Source organism: Anopheles gambiae, chromosome 3, assembly GCF_943734735.2.
Source record: "Anopheles gambiae chromosome 3, idAnoGambNW_F1_1, whole genome shotgun sequence".
NCBI lineage: Eukaryota > Metazoa > Arthropoda > Insecta > Diptera > Culicidae > Anopheles > Anopheles gambiae.
Window position 1 is genome coordinate 55,435,773 of NC_064602.1, and position 24,366 is coordinate 55,460,138.

The following is a 24,366-nucleotide window of genomic DNA, read 5'->3' on the forward strand; positions in this document are numbered from 1 at the left end:
AACCCATCTTTTCCAAAAATGCTTTGAGGAAAAGTTTGGTCAAGGGTTGGCTAAGGTCAATATGCTGAACAGGATTTTAACTCTTCGATTGATTACATTCATTCACTTACATCACTGCACTTAAACTTCCGCAATATCAGGGTTTTCCAATTGAGTTTAGACTAGCAGCATACTTTTTTTGAATAGTCGCAATAGATTCTTGACTAGCATCCTCTATTTTTGATTACAAGCATTGGATTATTGACAAGGAGCAATTGATTTCAGCAGACCGGTTGCTGGCGCGGAGTGACCAGATTGTTTTTGAGGTTATCGATAGGAAATCTAAAGCAAATTCGGTAATTTTCAGTAAAAACAACTTTTTATTCACTCATAAATTTTATTAAATTCCAATTTTATGGTTGAACGGTCAATTCTTAGAAAAATATTTGATTTTTAGTTAGAAAAACTGAGTTTTAGTGTGCTCAATTGTAAACCGATATTCGATCGAAAATCGATAGAACTACATATGGTCACACTGAAAAACTTGCTTAATCTAGCTTTTGGTTAGGTTATGCCTGTGGGTTCACTACTGCATATTTCAATTCAGCCGTTAAGTTGTATTGTGCATTCATAAAATCAAAACAATAGCACCAAAAACCTATCAGATAAAATATATCTTATTTTGTGGATGATATATAGCAGTAAAACAGACGCTTGAAACTAATGAGCGGATGAAATTAAATATCATCCACAGGTTATTATTCAAGTCGATCTGTCACACCGGGTGTTATCAACGCGACGCTTTTAGGCTGTCATGCAGGGACCTGCTGAAATCAATTGCTCCTAGTCAATAATCCATTGCTCGTAATCAAAAATAGAGGATGCTAGTCAAGAATCTATTGCGACTATTCAAAAAAAGTATGCGGCTAGTCTAAACTCAATTGGAAAACCCTGTATTAGTCTATAAACTATGCACTGACCAGCGAAATGGAAGAGTTCGATCGCAAGTAAACAAACACACATATACACATATTACACATGAATGTTTTACAACAAACCAACTTAAACACACACGTTTAATTGCTTCCTTTGCACAATTAAATAACATTTTAACACAGGTGAAACACGTTGAGCAAATAAATTGCCCGTGCATAAAAAACTAACTTCAACCACATTGAAGTGGCTGCTTCCACTTCACGGGCTGTGGCCGTGTGGCTTAACCCACCAAACTGATAGTTTTTTAGCTTTGTTTAATGGAACTGGATTTTTAGTACAAGAAATTGGTGGCGTTTTTGGTATCTTGGTTATATGGGTTGTTTACCTATGAAAACCGTTAATTTTTTGCGTCAAAACGTGTGGAACACCCGGGTATATCGGTTGCCAACTTACGTATTGTAATCTGGTTGCCAACTCTACGGTTAAAGTCAAACATTTTCTTCTTTTGTGCCGGGGCAAGGTGGATTAAAAATAACAAAGCGAAAGGCCATGGGAGTGACAAAATGCTGACAAATTTTTCAAAATGTGAGCTTTTTTCCCTTTTTTAGATTTTGTCAAAATTTTGTAACCTGGAGCAGCCACGAAAAAAAGTTGACTTAAGTTGACAAAAAGTGACAAAATTTGACGTTCGTGAAAAACAAACAACAAACAGCTATTTAGCACAGTTGCGACCCATTGTTATGATAATAATGCTAAAATGCATGATTCTAATTGATTTATGTACCTATTTAGTACTTATTAAACAAAAATTCGATGATATTCAGATGTTGGAGCGTTTTGTCGCTCTTGTGTATGTTTTTGGTGCGGCCACGAGAAAAGCTCTATTTTGCAGTTGACAAGCAATTTTGACAAAGTTGAAAAAATTTCAACATTTTTTCAGCACCGTGGCCACGCGCTAACAGATGGTGGAATCAAGGTGGATTAGAACAAGGTGTTATAAATGACAAGGTGAAGTTGTTCAGAGCAAAATGACATTTCTCGACTTGACATTTCTCTTCCGGTGGCTCCGGTATAAAAATAAAAATATAAAAATCGTGGAGGGGTGGTGCGGGATAATGAAATTTGTATGCAGAGAGTGACAGATGTCCCCCACAATGTCGCCCAGCAAAAGCGATAAAAATCAACCTTCTAAATACATTATCCTTGGATTAGAAATATCAAGTTATCCATAGCATTTTGACAATTCGTCACTTGACGTAAGGTCCCTACGATCAAGGTGGATTAAAAATATCAGGTGGTGGATTAGGGCCTTTGTGGGGTCGCCATAGGCAGCGGTCTAATGTTGTTGCGCGCAAAATTGTTGCTCGGAAACATATCGCTGAGGTGGTCTATGAATGTTGCTGGCAACATTTCACTTTGACATTGTTTAGCGTCAAAAATTAACCAATTAACAGCTCAGAGTTCATTTTTTTATCATTAACTTGTTGAATAAAGTGTTGAAAAATAAAATATACACCAAAAATGTATTATAAATGCAAAAATTCCAAATTTAGCGGATGTCAACAAAACACACACTGCTGCTGTGTCATTTCATACACCCGATTATTATGACCAAGGTAAATAGAAAATATTGCCAGACAAAAATCAAATTGGATTGAATTTGGCCGGCAACAAAGTTGCGCTAGCTGTCGAAATCCATACATTTTGCCAGCAACAATGTTGCGCGCAAAAAGATTAGACCAGTGCCATAGTTGAGGGACTTTACGTCATTTTAGAACCGTTAACCATTGGTTTCCGCACACAAAGCTTAGCAAGCAGAACAGAACAGAGAATTTAAAATCATGCGAGTAAGAGTTCTAATCTCACGTAGATTGTCCATGCAGCTAGTAGATAACGAGGAATTATTGTGAAAATTGAAAAAAAAAATGCTTTCTTAATTTTTATTATCAAAAATGTCGAAAACACTAAGCTATAATTCAATCATAATTCAATAAATTCACGGAATAACACAAAATAACACACTTTAATCCATGTATTTATGTTAAATAAGAACTCGCAAAGTCCAAAGTATATTTTTAAAGAATATTTAATCGAAAAAATGCGGTAGTTAAATTATATGAACAAATTTAATGAATGTAAACAACGTTTGAATCCTGGAGACCTTACGCCAGGACTCCACACAGCATAACACGGAGCGCAACATAACAACTGACAGCTGCTAAACGCTTCATAAAACGCTTTATTGCCGGTACCATGTTTTGAATATCCTTAGTAGGCCGCTCATTTTTCTTTGAAAAGCTACCAACCTACTGCGATGACCGATAGTTAATGAAACGCTTAACCTCCTTTCCCAAGCGTTTTCTCAAGCTTTTGGCAGCTGTCAGTTTTTATGTTGCCCCAAATGACAATCCAGCCTGCTCTCACTATGGCGAGCTCAATGACAGCTGCTTCAACTCATACTGAGAGGGTATCATCGTTTCCTCCTGCGTACTGAGCAAGCTTGTTTTTTCCCCTCGCTGAGGCGAGATGATTTTGTTTGTATGGTGAGCAAATCTATCGCCGATGATTGCTCTAATGAGATGATCAAGCAACAGCCGCTCACATGATGAAATCATGATGAGGTCGGATTTTGGAGTGAGTAAAAATTTCTTCCCCACATCGAGCCGCCATTGTGTTGTGGTTTTAGGAGAACATTGGATCATCTACGAATTGTTTACATTTGTAAAACGTGCAATAATTGACCGCGGTCTACATTCCTCGATTCTTTTGTTGAAAGAGCATATCAAATATCCCAAATCAGTTAAAATATAGTGAAATGTTGTATCGGACACACGATGCTTTGAAGAAAACGTGAGGGCAAACATGGGAAGATGATGAACATTGTCCCTTACTAATAGTTGATTTACAGCCTCTTGGTAAGTGTAAAACACCCAACAGAGTGCTGTTGTCCATGTTAGAAAACGTTTTTAAATTGCAGAGGGTGATTCTTTCTCCGTCACAGGCATCAACAAAACATGAAGCAGCGTTTAACGATGAAGAAGATACCCAGTTGTGCGATAACCATTAACGTTGAAAATCAAGAGGAATACATGGATTGAAAATACTTAAAAAGAATACGCATCGAGTCGAATTTAAAACGGAAAATAATGGTCTACAAAAAGCGAAAATAATGGCAAAGGAAACGAGTGCGGCTGGGCCGCAATACCATCCAATATTTCATGAAAGGCCATGTTTTGGATTGCCATGATTGTTAGCAATGGCGGATTAAGACGAATGGAGGCCCTAAGCGGTCACACAAAAGTAGAGGCTTGGTTGAAGCGTCTAGCAGGGGATTGTATCAAATATCCCAACCAGAGAAGGATTGAGTAGCAATTATGCTTGTGGGCGGATGGTAGGTGCCATTTTTGAGGCCCCTGGCCGACCCAGATGTTCGACGCTTAAACAACTAAATACACATTAAAACTGAAGGAAATACATATCTAATCAATTACTTTAAAAAAATATATAATTGTATTGATTCGTGATGTATTTTGTAGTTTTGACCTGCATGCACAATTCTAAAATATTCCTATGAATCACAGAAAGGCCTAAAGCCTAAAAGCCTGCCTTATAAGCTTGAAAATTACACGTGGCAATGAACCCTAAAAAAGCTGAATAAAATCACGTGCTTTTAATGGTTTGTAGTGTAAATTGATTGACAGAGCCGGCTGGCCACATGTACATGACATGTAATGTTTTGCAGTGTTCTTACATCCTCCGTTATTTTCAAATTCATCCATGCTTAGAGAGCGTACACTGATTTTCCACTGCTAGTCATATTGAAATTGCTTTAGGCCCGTGTCTGTGCTCCATCGCATGCGATTTTATCGCACGTGCTGTCAAACGCTTTTTCGTATAATATTGCGATTATTTGGATGATTTTAATAATATAATGATTATGAAAAATTAAGTTGAGATTGTTCCTACAAAACACCACACATTTAGTTTGACAGATAAAATCGGATGCGGCGTCCGACGAAATCAAAATTTTTTGATTCCGTCGTACGACGAAATCGCACGTCCGACGTTATCTGTCAAATTCCATATAAAATTTTGACAGGCCTTCCGATAAAATCGCATCCGATGGAGCACAGACACGGGCCTTAGTCATAATTTGCACTTGGAGGATTTATACATTCTGTTTACAATTCTTTTCTTCAAATCCTTTTTCTTTGTCTAGCTTGGATCCTTAATCAGCAGCTTCCGTTCAAAAAGAATCAAATTTAGTTACCACAATTAACGAAAACAAAATTCATTACTTGCACTCTCCATCGTTTGGTTTTCATCATTTCTTGTTGTTTCTTGAACACCATGCAATCATCAAAGGCAACACGATATCATCGTCAATATTTTCACTTGTGCGTGGATCTATTTCTGCTTCAAGGTTCGATGCGTCTACTAGTGCCTTTTCAACGACCCAAATTTCGAAGCCTTCAATGGTTTACATGTTTAATTGAGATGTTCTGACTTGATGTACTGCGGATCAAATCCAACCACGGCAGTACAACAAGTCAACAGATGAACTGAATCGAAAGGAAGAGTCAGAGTGTACTAGGGATGTTAACGAAGGAAAAAAGTAAAAGAGGGGAATACCTTTTTTTCGCCATGACTACCATGACGATGATTGCACTGATTTTCCCCTTCCTTTTTTCTCACAGCACGCTGCTCATAGTGAGATCGCTTTCGTCTGAAAAGCGGAACGGAAAGCGACTTGCATCAAATGTCAACCCGATTTTCCGTGCTGAAATTGTCATCCGGGGCGCTCCGTATTATGCTCTGTGGAGTCCTGGCGTTACGTCAAGTGACGAATTGTCAAAATGCACTACCCAGTCAGACAGCCTTCTGTTAATTTACCCAGTCGAGCAGTTTTGTGTCTGTCATAACAGTAATTTAAGAGCAATTTAGCGGTACGAAGTGTTGTCGTTTGTTGTCAGTGAAAAGATGTAAATTAGAACAAAAAGAGTATTGTTTTAATGATCTTTTAGTAGAAGAAGACATCGGCGGTGTGTTTAAAACTGTAAAATGTAAAAAACAGTCAAGAAATTGCATTTATTAGTGCTATTTGTGCACCACCTTCTCCGGGTGAAGCGGCTGTTCAAGTCTAGTTTGCTTAAATAAATACAATGTAATCGTTTGTATAAGTTAAGGACAATGATTGAATAAAAGCATTCAACTTTAATATAATACATTTCGTGTTATTTATTAACAATTTGGCCGACAAAAATAAAAATAAAATAGAGGAAGGAATAGGATCTGTCAAAACTGCTCGAATGGGTAAATTAAGGACTGCTAATTTACCATTAATTTACTCTTAAATTACCGGTAATTTAGCGGTAAGATATGGGTAAATTAAGTCCGATTTGTCTGACTGGGTAGAGTCCATCACCTGATATTTTTCAATCCACCTTGGTCAAATCCCATACAAGGTGTTCTAAATGACAAGGTGAAGTTGTTCAGAGCAAAATGACATTCCTCGACTTGACATTTCTCTTCCGGTGGCTCCCAAGGTGGATTAAATATATCAGGTGCAAGGTGGATTTAAAAATATCAGGTGGTGGACTCTAGTGCATTTTGACAATTCGTCACTTGACGTAAGGTCCCCAGGATTCAAACTTTGTTTACATTTATTAAATTTGTTCATATAATTTATCTACCCAATTTTTTCGATTAAATATTCTTTAAAAATATATTTTGGACTTTCCGAGTTCTTATTAAACATTAGAACATGGATTAAAGTGTTTTATTTTGTTTTGTTCCGTGAATTTATTCTATAATTCATTGTATTTTCGACATTTTTGGAGATAAAAATTAAGAAAACCATTATTTTTTCAATTTTCACATTGATTCCTTATTATTTACGAGCCGCATGGACAATTTACGTGAGATTAGAACTCATACTCACATGATTTTAAATTTCGTGCATAAACAAATCATCAAATCTTTTGTTGATATGTCTCATTTTTTTCGGTAAAATCAATAGACACACAAAAATGCACATAATAACAAAGAAATCTGTTCTATTTGCAAAGCTTTGTGTGCGGAAACCAATGGTTAACGGTTCTAAAATGACGTAAAGTCCCTCAACTATGGCAACCCCCCAAAGGCCCTAATCCACCACCTGATATTTTTAATCCACCTTGATCAGGTGGTGGATTAGGGCCTTTGGGGGGTCGCCATAGTTGAGGGACTTTACGTCATTTTTGAACCGTTAACCCAAAGTGGGTATAGGGACTAGGTGGGCTTATAGGTTTGGCGGGAAGGCCATATTGGACGAACGAATGACAGGAGGGGATTCGATTGTGATACGTAGTTTTTCACCTACACTACGACACATCAACCAAAACAGCCATTGGAATTCACACGCATACATCAACAAATGATCGAATCTCCTCCTGTCATTTCGTTTTCATTTTTCTACAACACGGCTGTCAAATTGTTCGGGATAAGCCCACCTGTATAATGAACCCACTTTGCGTTAACCATTGGTTTCCGCACACTAAGCTTAGCAAATAGAACAGATTTCTTTGTTATTATGTGCATTTTTGTGTGTCTATTGATTTTACCGAAAAAATGAGACATATCAACAAAAGAAGTGATGATTTGTTTATGCACGAAATTTAAAATCAAGTGAGTATGAGATCTAATCTCACGTAAATTGTCCATGCGGCTAGTCGATAATAAGGAATCAATGTGAAAATTGAAAAAAATATGGTTTTCTTAATTTTTATCTCCAAAAATGTTGAAAACACAATGAATTATAGAATAAATTCACGGAACAAAACAAAATAAAACACTTTAATCCATGTTCTAATGTTTAATAAGAACTCGCAAAGTCCAAAGTATATTTTGAAAGAATATTTAATCGAAAAAATGGGGTAGATAAATTATATGAACAAATTTAATAAATGTAAACAAAGTTTGAATCCTGGGGACCTTACGTCAAGTGACGAATTGTCAAAATGCACTAGAGTCCACCACCTGATATTTTTAAATCCACCTTGGGTGGCTCCGGTATAAAAATCGGGGAGAACTGGTGCGGGGTATTGAAATTTGTATGCAGAGAGTGACAGATGTCCCCCACAATGTCGTCCAGCAAAAGCGATAAAAATCAACCTTCTAAATACATTATCTTTGATCCCATATAAAAATTTGACAAACCGTCCGATAAAATCGCATGCCAAAAAGCGTTTCCACCACCCTAAGGCGGCGCTCTGGGACCAATCGAACGAGACAAACAAACACGACTCTGTTCGATAGGTGCTCTGTCAGCTGTTCGATGTCTTATAGACCTGTCATGATGTACTGCAATACGCCTTTCTTTTCATCTCGAAAATGAAGCATTTTCATAGTTTAAATGAATATCCACCTACAGAGGGATGATGCAACTCATAATTTACTAGTTATTCACATCCATAATAACATAGAAAACATTCAAATTTAATATTGAAAAATGTAAACAAACGTCCATGCCAAAACACCTACAGTGCATACACATCGATTATGTACACACAATAGTTTAAAACGTTTCAATCCTTTATATTTGATGTTATAATTGATTGAAAAGTTTAACAATAATTATTGATAGCTATTTTAAATATTTTGCACGCAATTTTAAGAAGAAAAAGAGACAAACTACGTAAACAAACTTAAAAATGTCCCGAATTGAATTCTATCTATTGTAGCTGTGAAGCGTTTGACAGCGTTTACTCACAGCACAGGTGGGTATCGAACATCACAGACAGAATTAACTGACATGTTCGAGCGTTTCTACATTCACCGAGAATACAGCTGCGAAAATAACTGACAGCATGATTTGACAGCGACTGACAGCAATTTCGGTGAGAGAATTCTCCTCAGCATGCAAAGAACGATGGAGCTGAGAAAAAATTGAATTGGCAGTTTATAGCGATCGATCAATTATAGTTTGCATTTTTGCCGTCTTATAATCGTAGAAATATTATTTAAAAGCAAAAGAAACTTTTTTGATTTCATTTTAGCGATTAAAATGGATTTTTTGAACATCCTTTTAAAAGTCTCATCTCGGCGCTTTTCAGAGCTTCTACACACATCGTCGTGAGAAACCGGTTGTCAATTCTCTCACAGCCATCTCTCAGCTGCAGTCTCGGTGTATGTAGAAACGCTCTTACCCAAGCGGAAATTTTCGGACGATAACTCATACACTCTCATAATTTGACAAGCAATATATGACTGTATGTGTGGTTCTTCCTTTCGAACCATTTCGCTCTGCAAGCCAAGCGTTGAAACAGGTTATGAGTATTTCTTTTTGTGTATTATGTTTAGTTTGCATTTATATCAGTTGTGTTCTTTCGTATCGTATCATTCATATAAATACCAACAATTCAAAAACTATTTAACCTCAAAATGTGTAACGCTAGACGTGCAATGAAGATAGCAAATATGCCATTGCACGCTGTTGTGGTTATGTGCCGAAAAAAGTCTGAATCTCGTACACTGTTTCGTTTGTCAAATCGTGCACGAAATATCAATCGAAAAAACAGCCGAAAAGTGACATTTTCACTCGTTTGGGTATGTGCCGAAAAAAGTCTGAATCTCGTACACTATTTCGTTTGTCAAATCGTGCACGAAATATCAATCGAAAACACAGCCGAAAAGTGACTTTTTCACTCGCTTGGGTAGACTCGACGTTTGTCTTGTTTGTTTGTTTGTGTCTGACAGTGCACCTCCATATGATTATATGGGTTTGTTCGTGTCGGATGTCGTGTTCGATTGCTGCTAGAGCGCCGCCTAACCCGGCGCTCTAGCAGCTATCGAACACGACATCGAACATGAAAAATGTATGGGATTTGACATGTTCCATTTGTTGGTTATCAAATCGAACATGTCAAATCCCATATATTTTTCATGTTCGATGTCGTGTTCGATTGCTGCTAGAGCGCTGCCAAGGCTCTTTTCCACCACCTGGTATTTTTAATCCACCTTGGGCCCCGTTAATACATATTGCAAAGACAAATTTTCAAGAATAAGATTAACAACTGTAAAGTTATTGAAGTGATTGTAGATAATGTTTGACTGTAAACCATCGGATTGGCGTGTTTCTTCGAAGCACGAACTTTTTAACACCCTAGCACAGGATGGCGGTCTTTCGTTTGGCCTTTACTTTGAAACAAGCACATTGGTAACAATCTTCGGTGTTGAAATATATCAATTGTACGATCTATTAGTGCACGATTTGTCGAAAAATGCAAGAGAAAGGATTCAAAAACTGATGCTGCTACAGAACACATCAAGTCGTTGCATACGGATACAAAGATTGGAAATTACGCGGTTTTTGCGTCTTGTTTTAGGAAACGCAACTAGATTGCAGGGAACAACATTATGTGATGGTATCTCAATCATTTTAAATTGCCTGCCAAAATTAATGGAGCCTCTACTAATATACGGATGGAACAGCGTATTCGATGGAGAATACTGTGGTTATGAAATCTATCACGGAGTGTTAGAATGGCGATGGCTTATTCTGCTGCTTGCAAAGGAAATGAAAGAATTGATGAACACATCTAATACCGATATTGGAAAATGCTTCAGCAAAAGAAATTCGCTCATAACTTTTGAAAGACTTTATCGTACACTGTTGATCGATATGCTGGAACTGGCATTTCATCAATTTCGCATAAATGCGATAGAAGATGTCATCTTTGAAGCTCCGTATCAATGTAACTGTGTAAAGTTAATGTGGCTGGGTATGATGGTCTTGTCGGAAACAAACAAAGAACTGATAAATTTTTGGACAAATTTAAACGAGTGCTTCCCATCTTTACTGAAGGAAAGAAAGGATGGTCATATATTTAAGATATGGCTTATAAATGCATTGGCCCACTTCTCCGAACAAAAGAAGGATCTGGAAGGAATTGAACAGCCCATTGCAAAGCTTCCTCATCACTACACCCTCATTGACGATATCGTGAAGGAATTTATTAAATCATGCAACACAGAACAACATGTGAGAGTATTTTTAATATTGCTGAAACCAATAATTACGGAATTGTGGCCGGTGCGATTTGAAACTGTTATTCTCCTTTGGGATTATTTTAGTGTCCGACTAAACTCATCATTTCATTCGAATAGTGATTCGTTAGATGCTGTTTGTTGTGTTAGTCGGTCAATCGATGATTTTATTAAACAGGCAGCCGTGCTTGCTTCACCAGAATCAACAAAAAATAGCTTGAATCCTAAAATGAACAGTTTCAATATGTTTCTCATTTTGTTGACTTCAATGATACGATATAACACGGCGAAGGCGTTGAAGACAAAAGTACAAATTATTTTCAATCGCATATTTCTTAAACTTGGCCCTAAAAAGTACGAAAACATGACAGAACAATCTATATATAACCTTGGGCTTATGCTACTTACTATGATTAGTGCCACTAACTTCGAAGAGGATTATTGTAGAGTGTCGAAACAAATGCAGTTGATCCGACTAACAGGTGGACCAATAAATTTACCTGTTGATATTATTATTAAACGTATCACAATTGCGACACAAGCTCACATGGCTCTCTTAGTGTTGTTTAGTAACACATGTTTCGATAAAACATCACATAGTGTCACTTTTTTGGAAAGCTTTGAAAATGCACTTCAAAAGTATGGTAATCGTTTGCAACCAGCATTGGAATTGATAGCGGAAGGAACAATTTTAATTTACAATAAAGCAATTTCTAAAGGGTCACTAGCACGTGGTGAAAAAAGTTTAATTGGACCATGGATGCTGAAATATATACGTCATAGTACATCTGATCGATGGCACAAATTACTTGATGGTAAGAATGCCTGACTATTTCGTTGCGTTGCTTATTATTAATTATATTTCTTCCATTTCAGCGATATCCAAATGTTTAAAATCTTCAATTTCAATGGACGAAGATTTTTTAACGGCGATTAATCAATATGTCATGCCATTTGTCAACGAACAGTATTCAAAAAAGATCTCTACTCCACCATGCATAGCCCAAATTGCCGCCTATATAACCATAAGAAGTATATATAATAATGCTCAAAATAGTCAGATTTTGTCATATTTTAGTACCTATGCCAATTGTCCTACGGCACATTCAGATCAACAGCTGACTTACTTGAAATTGATAGGAGAAAGCCGCAAAATGTTAACATTGATAGACGAAAAGACTATTCTACGGCTTTGGTTAAAAATGGGTTTTTTTTATGATCGCGAAATTCTTTTGGACCTGACACGAGTAGTATATGGGTTAGATGAGTTCAAAGCATTATGTGAAATCCCGCAGTACGAAATATTCGAAAGTAATGCAATTCCAATTGAACTATTTTTTCGCTTTGTTGGTAAACGTTATCGAGAAGTAGATAATAGCATAAAAATGGATTTGAAAATGAAGCTTCATACGATATTTCAACAGTTTGATAAATGGATACCCAATCCCAGTCGAATCATCAGACAGCGAATACTTGCCGTTCTAGTGTTGGCTTTAAAAGAATGTACTCATGCATTTTATATAAAATCAAATTCAACGTGCCTATACCATCTAGCTTTTAAGCACTTCTTTCTGCCATTTTCTGTTCTTACCGACCGTTATGTTCAACTAGATTATGTTGAAGATGTTGCAAGAGTTTGGCATAAAGTAATGGAAATCCTCGGAAGAATGGAATATAGGAGCGATCCAATGATTGGGGATAATGTGATTAACATGTTGATCAAATGGGTACCACAATTTGCTAAACTGTCTAATTCTGAACATGCATTAAGGCCAGTAATGTTGTTTTTCTGCAGTCGTAATGAAGAATTAGTTCTCTACGCAATGCCGCGATTCGTATTAACTTACGTCGATCTCCAACGATGCCTTCCAAAATCGAATGCTCTTCAAGCTATGCAAATATTGCAAACGCTAATAGAATCTCTCCTGATGCGAAAGGACTACGGGAAAATAATACTTTTTATACGAACAGTGGGTCTATCAGTAATGCAACATGCTTTCATGTGCAACGAAACGTTTTCTACTCGCATTATCGCTATGGAGTTGTTGAACAATTTAATGATCAGCACAGAAGGGCCTTCAAATATAGTAAAACAAGAAATGCGAAATGTTTTTTCTCTATTTACTCGCAAATATTTATCACTTTATGCGGAAAGTTACTTTACATTCGTCTGTCGACTTGCGGATCGCAATCCAAATTTTATACGTCTAATAATTGATGAGGTTCGCAGTGAGGTAGGGCAAGCAGAAAAAATACGTGGTCAGGAAACAGATTTATTCTTAAGGAATGCGTTGCATCGATTAGAAACCGTGTGTGAACAGAATCAAATATAGTTAAAATAATGTATTTTTTGTTACATAGATGTAATAATAAAAATAATGTAAGAATTGCAACATATAAGCATGAAGTAAATCTTCCTCAATCAATCTTATTTCAATCTCTATAAATCTTATTATAAATCTTATCTTATAAATCTTATTTCAATCTTTCAAGACTGTGGGCCCCTTCCCGAATTTGTCTTATCCGAAACTAAAACTACGCAGGGTGGCCACTCAACCGGGAAAACTGGGAATTAGCCGGGAATTTTATTTTTCCGGGAAAAATCGGTTTTGTATATTGTTCCCAAGTCACCACAGGCCATCAACATCACACCAATGTGTAAGGACAACATTTTCCGATTCTTACATAAGTCTGCTTCGAACAAAGTGTTATTCTACCTCGATACATGTCAACGAAACACTGACCTACCGCGACGGTACTCGAGGTACAGTTGTACGATCATCACATTACATGGCAATCGACGGGCAGAAGTTTAAGTTAAAATCAAGTAGTATGTGGTAGGCCGCAAATATACGACGCGCGTTTCCGCGAGCGCGTTCAAACGCAGAGATATCCAGCATGAGCATCTCTGCGTTTCCGCGGTAGCGCGTTCGAATGATATTTCATTTATTGTTGTATTGTTTATTGTATTAAGTGATTGGCCAAACAAGCGGCCTTATCACTGAATTAAAACTAAAACTTTAATAACTAACGCAGTGTACAATGACAAAACGGATCAACAGAATCTAGTAGGTAGGTGCCAGTCAAATAGGTGCCAGTAGGTAGGTGCCAGTCATTGGGTCGTTCTCGCTGTATGCACGTCTTGTAAGGTCAGTTCTTATTAGTCTGTAGTTACGGAACACTCTAGGAGGGACATTTATGTTGACTCTAGCCAGTAGTTCTGGCGAATCTATCTCACCGACAATAAGTTTGGACAAAAACGTACATTAGGCATTATCACGACTCCTAGTAAGTGTGTCCAGACCAAACAACAAACAACGAGTATGATACGATGACCGAGGGGTTACATTACGCCACGGAGTGAAGTGTAGGACAATACGAGTAACTCTCTTTTGGACAGCTTCTATTCTATTGGACCAAACACTAGAGAACGGACACCAAACTGTAGAACTAAACTCGAGGATGGAACGAACATAGGACTTATACAGAGTTAACAGGCAGTGTGGGTCATTAAGTTCTCTCGAATGTCGACGAATAAATCCTAGCATTTTGTTAGCTTTGTCTAAAATATCACAGTAATGTTGTCGGAAATCTAGTTTGCGATCCAGGGTGACTCCTAAATCCCTGACCGTATTGCACCGCGGTAGTTGTGTCCCTGATATGCTATAGATATACCTTATCGGACTAGCTATTCTAAAGAAAGACATCGACGTACACTTACCAACAGAAATTAGCAGGTCGTTGTTGATACACCAGTCAGAGAAAACATCAATCGATCTTTGCAGAGAAAGAGAGTCGGAAGTGTTCCGTACTATACGAAACAGCCTAACATCATCCGCATAAAGCAGACAATCTGCTTCCGTAATGGCCAGTGTGACGTCGTTAATAAAAAGCGAGAACAGCAGTGGTCCCAAGTTGCTGCCCTGAGGGACGCCAGATGAACCCTCGAAAACCTTAGAGGAGACACCATCGATTTGTACGTAGTAGCTACGTTCAGAGATATAGGACCTGAACCAATTCACCAGCGGAGTAGAGAGACCGATCCGGGCGAGCTTAGCCAACAGCAAGCGATGGTTCACACGATCAAACGCAGCCTTAAGATCAGTGTATACTGCATTCATCTGAGCTCCGGAAGTAAAGGCTGCGTGGCAGTTGGAGACGAATTCCACCAGGTTTGTGGTAACACTGCGTCGAGGAAAGAAACCATGCTGGCGTGTAGAAATATAAGAACGACAGTGATACATTAGCGAGTTTTGTATGACGATCTCAAACACCTTGGCACAAGAGGGCAAGGTGGTTATACCGCGGTAGTTCTCAGCAGAGTTTTTATCTCCTTTTTTGTACACCGGAAACATCACAGAGGATTTCCAGGCCGTGGGTACAGTACTTTGTGCAAAAGAGAGTTGGTAGATTTGAGACAGAGGCTCTGCTAAAAAATCGCGGCATTTGGCAAGGATTGCCGTAGGAATACCATCGGGTCCAGGGTTGTATGAGGTTTTGACCTGCTGCAGAGCACGTAGTACAGTATCTACCGAGATAATAATATCGCGTACATCAATGTCAACAACATCACGGGGCACATTATTTAAAGCTGCTTCTAATGATAAGCTTGCATCCGTAGTAAAGCAGTCCTTGAAACGATCAGCAAATAAGTTGCACATGCCTTCCTTACTGCTTGTGGACGTTGTTATATGTGAGAACATCGGGGAGCGAGCTGTTACCACGTTTTGATTCAACATACCTCCAGAATCGTGTTGGGTGTCTGATGAGCGAGAATTTCACTCGAATGAGATAACGAGTATGAAGTTGTCTGTTATAGCTTCTATATACATTATGGGCAGCAATGAACCTTAATTTGGAGGGTTGTGTACCATTTGTACTGTAAAAGCGAAAGCATGACGCTTTGTTTTGCTTTAGACGGCGTAAACGTGCATCAGACCATGGTGGACTGCGACGCGGTGGCATTAGAGGACAGCAATCAGATATAAGCGCCAGTAGTGTTGTGTTAAATAGTTCCAATGCTGAGTTAACATCCGGATCCGGAGAGGAAAGCAATCAGATATAAGCGCCAGTAGTGTTGTGTTAAATAGTTCCAATGCTGAATTAACATCCGGATTACCTTCCAGGAAAGACCAGTCAGTAGATTGAAGCAGTTCAGCTAGACGGATAAAGTTAGTTCGCCTGTAGTTACGTGTGCCGGACTCACGGTTTGGTGAGGTAGAACGCCAGGAACGAGCTGTATTGCCAGCACCAGTTAAGTGTAGTTCAACAGGAGGATGATGAACATCAACGGTAACCATAGGGAAAGGTGACACCACCGGTGGGGCACAATAATGTAGGATCTCGTCAGAGACAATTATGAGATCGAGAATGTTATTCGATGCATTAGGTATAAAGTTGATCTGAGAAAGCCCATTACTATAGATGCAGTCAAGCAGAGAGCGGCAGTTGTCCGTAATTCGTGAATTCTCATAATTGATTCGCAATGCAGGAATGTTAGAATCATCGGTGTTCCAGGAAAGATTGGGGAAGTTAAAGTCCCCGAATAGGAGAAACGTATCGGTGGTTGCACAAGCAATATTATCTATGGTGGAGCAGATAGTTTGCATGGTAGTAGTGTTGTTTACTAAATCTGGAGGAATGTACACTACACCCGTGATAAAAGTACGTTTATTACCATAAACTCTTACTCAGAGTTGCTCAACGGTATCCTGTGTAGGACAAAGTATTGTACGTAGGTGTGAAGCAACGGCAAAGAGAATCCCGCCACCGATTGATGTTTTACTATTTTTGCTGCTGCGGTCTGTTCTATACACTGTATAATTATCCGGGAACAATTCCGAGGAATCAATCGTTGAATCCAACCATGTTTCAGTCAGGATAATAACGTCATAGTGGGTTGTAGAAACATAGTCAAATACTTGATTGCATTTAGATTTCAATCCTCTAACGTTTTGGTACAGGAACAATAATTCGTCAGTATTATTACGGAAGGCGACCCCTGTAGGATTGACATGATAGCCGTGCGATTGTATGAGTGTAGTGTCCGTTCTTTGGCGATGGTTTGTTTTGATTTCACGATCATTAATCATTAAAATATTGTTTGATTTATATTTATTGAGATTTATATGGCTGGATTGTTATACGCGTCGTGTATTTGCGGCCATACGTAACAAGTAACATGTTAACGCGCCGAAAGTCATGTGAGCAGTGTCGCGTAGACGCATGAACAAAAGTTTGAAATGTGCATTTTTTACGGAAAGTGAAAAAAGGGTCAAAGGTGCAAATTTGTACGGAGCATTCTACAACGCAGCTGGACAAGTGACCCATATGTAAAAAAAACTATAACTGTAAATGAGCGGCAAAAAGTTTTGTGTTGGATGTACGGAGATTAAAACAATTCGAAACAAACAAGACTTAAAGGCATCGACACAAATTATTATAAAACTTTATTCCCTATTCCTATACTAATGCTTTAACGGGCCCGTTTATCCTAACCTAGCTCTACCGCACGAATGTGTCTGCTCTCTCTCTTCGCTCCCTTATTTATTATTTATTATTTATTTATTTATTAATCTTCAACGGGCCCTATGGCCTAATTAAGATGTAACAGTTCATGAAAAAAAAAAACATAACAAAACATGATTTGCAGCGCAATTCACTGCGGCCATGGCAAAAGCCGGAGACGTTCCTTGAAGCACTGAGTTGAGATGTCGAAGTCGAAGCAATCCGAGACAGTGTTGAAGACAGCCGACATGCGGAACATAGGGTCAGACCGACCAGCGCTGGAACGGGGTTGAGCGAGCCGTAGAGTTTCTCTAGACTAAGTGTTCGGGATGGTGCATAGATATCGACTCGATGCAACAAAGGCGATGAGTCGATAGAGCCATTTAGCAATCCAGCGTTGAAAGAACACTGTGCATTGCGTCTTCTAACCGAAAGAGGTTCAAGGCCTAGAAGACGGCACCGCGCAGCATACGGAGGAAGATTATTGCGATCCTGCCAGGGAAGTAGGCGTAGGGCATATCGCGTGAGTTTACATTGAATCGCCTCAAGTCGAGCAATTGAAGAAGCGGTAGTTGGGCTCCAGACTACGCACGAATATTCCAGAACCGAACGAACGATACAGTTGTACACAGCTTTGATGCACATGGGGTTGCGGAATTCATTAGTTGTCCGGATAACCACGCCAAGTAATTGATTTCCTCTAGCTACAACGTCATCAATATGCTGTTTAAAGTTCAAACTAGAGTCAAGCAGAACGCCCAGGTCTTTGGCATGATTTTGTCGATTAATTGCAGTGCCGTCTATGAAGTAGGTACCAGTGACTGGGCTCCTGCATCGACTAAAAGACACACAGTAGCATTTCTCGATGCAGATAGTCAGTCCATTACGCTTGCACCACGAACAGAAAATTTCGATGCAGTCTTGCAGCAATGTACAATCACCTGTGTTGTGAATAGGCGCAAAAATTTTTGCATCGTCGGCAAACAGACTGATACTGTCGGGAGGTAGAGCGAGGGTAACATCGTTGATGAACAATATGAAGAGAAGCGGGCCAATATTGCTTCTTTGTGGCACACCGGAGCTGCTGACTATTTCTTTGGACATGTGCTTATCAATTTTCACGATGTATGTGCGATTTATTAGGTAAGACTTAAGCCACTGTACGAGCGAGCTGGGAAGTCCTAGCTTATCGAGTTTAGCGAGAAGAATTGCGTGCGGAAGAGAGTCGAATGCTGCTTTCAGATCTGTATAAATTGCATCGACTTGAGCTCCGGCATCAATTTGACTAGTGCAATAGGTTACAAATTCAACCAGGTTCGTGGTAGTCGACTTTTTTGGCACGAATCCATGTTGATACGGGCTTAGGTAGCTGCGGCATGCATGTAGCAGATTTTTGTATATCACTAGTTCGAACACCTTGGCAATGGCAGACAAAGATGTAATACCCCGGTAGTTGATGGCATCTGTCCTGTCGCCCTTTTTGTAAATAGGAACCATCCAAGATTTCCTCCATGTTTTGGGAAAGTAGCCATTGGCTAGCGATGCATTGAACAATTTTGCAAGGATAGGTGCTACTGTCGTTTGACAGCGTTTCAGCACGGTAGAAGGAATTCCGTCGGGTCCAGGAGCGAAGGAAGGCTTTAGTTGCGCTAGGGCAGATAAAACGATCTCACTGTCCAGGATGAAAGGAGTGCTCATGTTAATTGCGCCAGCCGGAGTGTTGACGAGAGCAGCATCAATGGTATCGGTATCATTCATGGCCGGTGAAAAGCAATCTGCGAAGCGATCCGCGAAGAGATTGCACATTTCATTAGTGTTGGCACTTGTTGCTCCTTTGTACGTAATGGATTTCGGTGTATGCGTGGATTTTGTTTTGCTGTTGTAGAAGCGCCAAAACGAGTCAGGCCACCTGCAGAGGTTACGTTGAATTTTACTCAAATATCTGCCATATCGAAACCTGTTATAGCTGCAGTATAAAGAGTGCGTGTCAAAGTAGATCGAGCGAGATCTTTGGCAGCGGCGCGTTTGGTAGTGACGATAAGCAGCTCTTTTTACACGTTTGAGTCGTTTGAGTGTGCGGTCCGCCCAGGGGGGGTTAGGTTTAGGACACTGAACTGGGACGCATACAACAAAGGCTTGCAGCATGAAGGACGAGAATGAACATACTGCTTCGTCAAGTGAAATAAAATTGGAACAATGAAAGCTATTGTTAAACATTGATATCATGTCGTTCAGTTTCAAATAGTCAGCTTTAGCAAAGTTGTAACGATAAAATGCGGTTGTCGTCGAGTTTTGTCGAGTCGTCGAATTGCGTCGGGTCGACGAGTTAATACGTATATTGAAGTCAAACGCCGGATGGTAGGAGTCAAGAGGTACAAGCGGAACAACACTTGGAAAGACAGGCGAACACAATTTAGCTGCAGCATTGTTAGCGTAGAGCAGGTCAAGCATGCGTCCGTGCGAATTATTGATGTGATTAAGTTGCACTAATCCGTTAAATTTAAATCCATCCACAAAGGTGTTGTTGGCCAGTGAGCGCGCAGTTGGTTCATAGTGCGTGATTGATGAGTATGCTGGCGAGGACGAAGGATCAGCTGTGGACCAGCTTATGCTAGGCTGATTGAAATCGCCAATAACAAACAGCAGATCCGAAGGCTTCAGTGTGAGAGTGAAGCTGCTGATACAATCATGTAGAGAGCGAAGAGTCGATATCTCGGAGCTAAGCTGCGGTGGAATGTATACTACCATGACGTACAGATGTTCGTTATTGCAGGCGACGCGCACACAAATATACTCGAGAGAACGATCACGGGAAGGTAATTCTATCGACTCGTATGCGTTAGAAACGGCTAGCAAAACACCACCACCGCGAGAGCTAGAGCCGCTGAGAGAGCGATCACAGCGGTAAACAGAAAAGTTGTTGTTGAAGAGAAGAGCAGATGGAATGTTGTCAACAAGCCAAGTTTCCGTGAGGGCGATGAGATCGAAGTCAGCCTCCGATACAGCTAAGTGAAATTCTTATGTTTTAGTACGCAAACCTCTAACGTTTTGATAATAGCAACTTAAATACTCAGCGGTAGCGTTGTCATTGTGGCGGTTGGATAAAGCGGGTATACGGTAAGTCAATTGAGCTGCGTTGTCAGAGCATGAGGCTTGGCGTGTTTGTTGCGTGCAATGAGCGGAACTTCGTCTAGTTGAGAAAAAAGCGATCGATTGTAGACTGGTGTAGATGCGGAGATGAAGCACGGTGGTTTTGGGGCGGTCCAGAAACAAGTGTTGAGTTGGGTGCTTCCAAGGTATCATTCACCGGGGGGTGACACTGTTGTGATGATGTTGTTTCAGGACCAGGTGGAGTAGACGTGCGTGCGGCTAAACGGTGAGTCGTTGTTGGTGTGCGTGTGGTGTAGCGGTGATCAGTACTAGTAGCTGGTGTGCGTGTTGTAAAGCGGTTTCGGGTGGCTATAGGAGATGAGGTTTGGTGGTCGTGTTGACGGGATTGAAAAAACTCACGTACACCGATACCGACGGGCCAGGTGGATGGTGTGAGTGCCGCATCTCGAAGGATAGCCGGGACCCTCACTGTTCGTTCCCGATTGTAGCACATCACTACTATTGTCCCGATTGTAGCCCATCACTACTTTCGCGGATCGCTACAAATTGTTCGACGGGTCATCGATCGTTTCGTCATCACGCACACCATTAAAAAATGCATTATAAATAAAGCGGCAAAGCCAAATTCTCTCTCTTGACATTCAAACTCCTCTAGCAAGCAACACGCTTCGCTCATCATAGCAACTCCTTGGCGCACACAAGTGGCACAGAATTCCAAGCAATACCACCCAGCTTGGTAAAACAAAAAAGCACACAATCGGCTCTTTTCAGAGCCACCGATTCTTTATTAAGAACCTCTTCAAAAAAAAATACAAAACACAACATAGGGTTCCGTACCAAACACTCACTTTGAATGAAAGCCAATTCATGCTGTCCACACTAACCCCTCTTCTCAGCAGGCAATACGCTATAACGTCATCGGTGGCTAAGCGACGCTTTACAGAAGCGACCACTTGTTCCACAGTGACGGCCGTTGATAAGCGGGATAGGCGGATCCAGATCCTATCTGTGAATGGCTCACGAGGTGCAGCTTGAAGCGGTGATGATAACGGATCGGTTCCCACCAGTTCATGCGGTTGTGTAGGTGCCGGCTGGACGGCAATCGTGGTTTTGGTGTATGCGTTTGGCGATGACGCGGCACAAAGGATGTTACCGCGACTGTTAACAGTTGCGGCCGAACAATTAAACGTCAAACGTCCAATTCCTCCCCTTTTGCTTCTCTGGTCAGCGACCCGGGAACTCACGCACATCCTTTCACGCACACATCATACGACAGCCGTCGACTGCTGTCGGTGAGTGGCGCGTCCCGGTGGACAGACTGCGTAGTCAGGTTGGACCACAATATCTCCCTCTTTTAATTGAGCTGGTACTCGTCAAACCTACGCGGAACTCTTCTAAGCCTAGAAGAGCGGCGTGGTGAATGTACCAGCTGAACGTTGTTGCGCCTGTGGTTAGTGGTCGTTTGCCCCATGGCTACTGGAGTAAGCGGGACGGAAGGTGTGCTTACCTCTGGTGCTACCGGTTGGTGATGTGGGGTGTTTGCTATTGGTGCGTTATCAGTTTCAGTTGCTAGAGGCATCTCGTATGCCCCTAAAAGGACATCTAGCGTAACCGTTGGACGGATCCTCGCTGCACTTTGGCCGATATCAACTTTGCGCCTTCTCATTTGGTTTCTATGCGACCTGATCATTCCGCGCTCTTCAGTCTTCACCTTGTACATTACTCTGCCCACAGTGTCTACAATTGTCCCGCGTGTCCATCTCCAACCGTTGTGCTGGTATATCTTAACGTAAACCGGGGAGCCTATCTCGAATCCTGTACCGTACTGACTGCTCCCTGGACTGATACCTGGAGGTGCTCGAAGTAACTCTAAATGCATGCGAATTGGTCTGCCAAACATAACCGTAACTGAGGATTTGGCATCGAACGATAGGTTTGCAGAAATATATCTAAGGCTTCTTGAAAGGGCATTCCCCCAAAAGTTATCTTTTTTATAGCCCTTTTGAATGAGTCGACGAAACGCTCAGCTTGACCATTAGATTGGGGATGAAACGGTGCTATTGTTCTGTGGCTAATTCCATTTCTCTTGCAGAATTCTTTGAACTCCGTGCTGACAAATTGCGTGCCATTATCGCTAACCAACGTTACCGGCATTCCGAACCGCGCGAATACTGATCTTAGACACGCTATTGTCGATAAACTTGTGATGCGTGATGTTCTGATGATTTCAGGCCACTTCGAAAATGAATCTACCATTAACAGGAAATAATCTCCATTTATCGGCCCAGCATAATCGATGTGCACCCGTTGCCACGGTGCCTTTGCCTCGTGCCATGGTATCGGTGCCGAATGTGGTGGTGATTTCGCCGCCACCGCACAAGCTGAACAGTTTGCAACGATGTCAGCAATATTGGTGTCGATATGTGGCCAATACACGAAGCGGCGAGCCAAAGCTTTCATCCGTTGAACCCCCGGATGTCCTCGATGTAGCTGGGTCAAACAGCGCGAACGAAGCTGCTCCGGGATGACCAACCTCTCTCCGAACAAAATGCAGCCGTCCACTATTAACAAAGCGTCCTTTCGCTGGTAAAATTGCAAAAATCTTGAATCTAATGATTTAGTTCGTGGCCATCCTTTTTTTATGTACTCAACCAGCAGGCGTAATACTGGATCTGCTCGAGTGGCCCGCTGTATATCTACAAATGTAAGTGGAAATGCATTAATGGCTTGCACTGCTACAAACCTTAGGTCTTTTTCTAAACTGATGTTGGCGATGATATGCTCTGCTTCCGGCTTGGCGTGGTTCATTATCAACCGAGACAAGATGTCAGCATTTCCAAACATTGCTGTTGGTACGTACTCCATCGAGAAATTATATTTATATATTATATAAATTATATAGCGTTAGAGCGAATCTCTGGAGACGGTTCTCCGTATATACTGGTATGCCTTTTTTAGATCCAAAGATGCGTAGTAGAGGCTTGTGATCCGTTTGCAGGTAAAAATGTCGGCCGTAGATCATTTTATGGAATTTTGTAACGGCAAAAATTATGGCCAAACCTTCTCGGTCGATTTGACTGTAGTTCATCTCAGCTTTCGATAGTGCCCGCGACGCATGCTGTATGGCCTTTACAGATCCGTCCTGAAACTTGTGACTGATGGTGGCTCCAAGTCCCACCGATGATGCATCTGCTGCTACAATGATATCAGCTGACGGGTCGTAGTGAGTCAGTAGCAAGTTCGATGATAAGATCTTTTTGAATGTATGAAACGCTTTTTCGCACTGGTCAGTCCACACAAACTTTCCGTCATTTTTCAGCAGGTTGTCGAGAGGGTACCGTAGATCGCGAATTTTTGGGACAAATTTGCCGTAATAATTGATTGCACCAAGGAATGAGCGAACACCGCTTATATCTGTTGGTGTCGGTAGATTCAGTATTACCTCTATCTTCTCGTGATTTGGTTTTAAGCCATGACGATCTATGATGTAGCCCAGGTATTCGATTCTTTGTGTCTTAAATGCACATTTTTCCGCTTTAAGCGTGAAACCATATTCTTGAATTCTTTTCAATAGTTTAAACAGGTTATCGTCATGCTCTTTGCCTGTTCTACCGCCAACAACCACATCGTCCATATAACCACACGTTCCTTGTAAACCAGCTAACATAGCGTCTATAATCTGCTGAAACGCTGCAGGCGCTATTTTTACTCCCGGGGGTAAGCGATTATACAGATAGAGCCCGCGATGTGTGTTTAAGGTCAGCATTGATCAACACTCTTGCTCAATCTCTACTTGCAGGAAAGCCT

The 24,366-nt window shown here is 40.5% G+C and overlaps 2 protein-coding genes across 2 annotated transcripts; one reads left to right on the top strand and one right to left on the bottom strand.

The window, feature by feature from the left end:
- Positions 1 to 9,802: 9,802 nt before the first annotated feature.
- LOC5668364 (protein MMS22-like) lies at positions 9,803 to 13,353 on the top strand. The gene is made up of 2 exons (XM_001687758.2): positions 9,803 to 11,756; positions 11,818 to 13,353. The coding sequence occupies exons 1-2, from the start codon at positions 9,998 to 10,000 to the stop codon at positions 13,272 to 13,274; spliced, it is 3,216 nt and encodes a 1,071-aa protein (XP_001687810.2). The 5' UTR covers positions 9,803 to 9,997; the 3' UTR covers positions 13,275 to 13,353.
- A 4,005-nt stretch (positions 13,354 to 17,358) lies between these two features.
- On the bottom strand, positions 17,359 to 23,424 carry LOC133393018 (uncharacterized protein K02A2.6-like). Its single transcript, XM_061655885.1, has one exon. The coding sequence runs from the start codon at positions 23,422 to 23,424 to the stop codon at positions 22,429 to 22,431; it is 996 nt and encodes a 331-aa protein (XP_061511869.1). The 3' UTR covers positions 17,359 to 22,428.
- Positions 23,425 to 24,366: the final 942 nt, after the last annotated feature.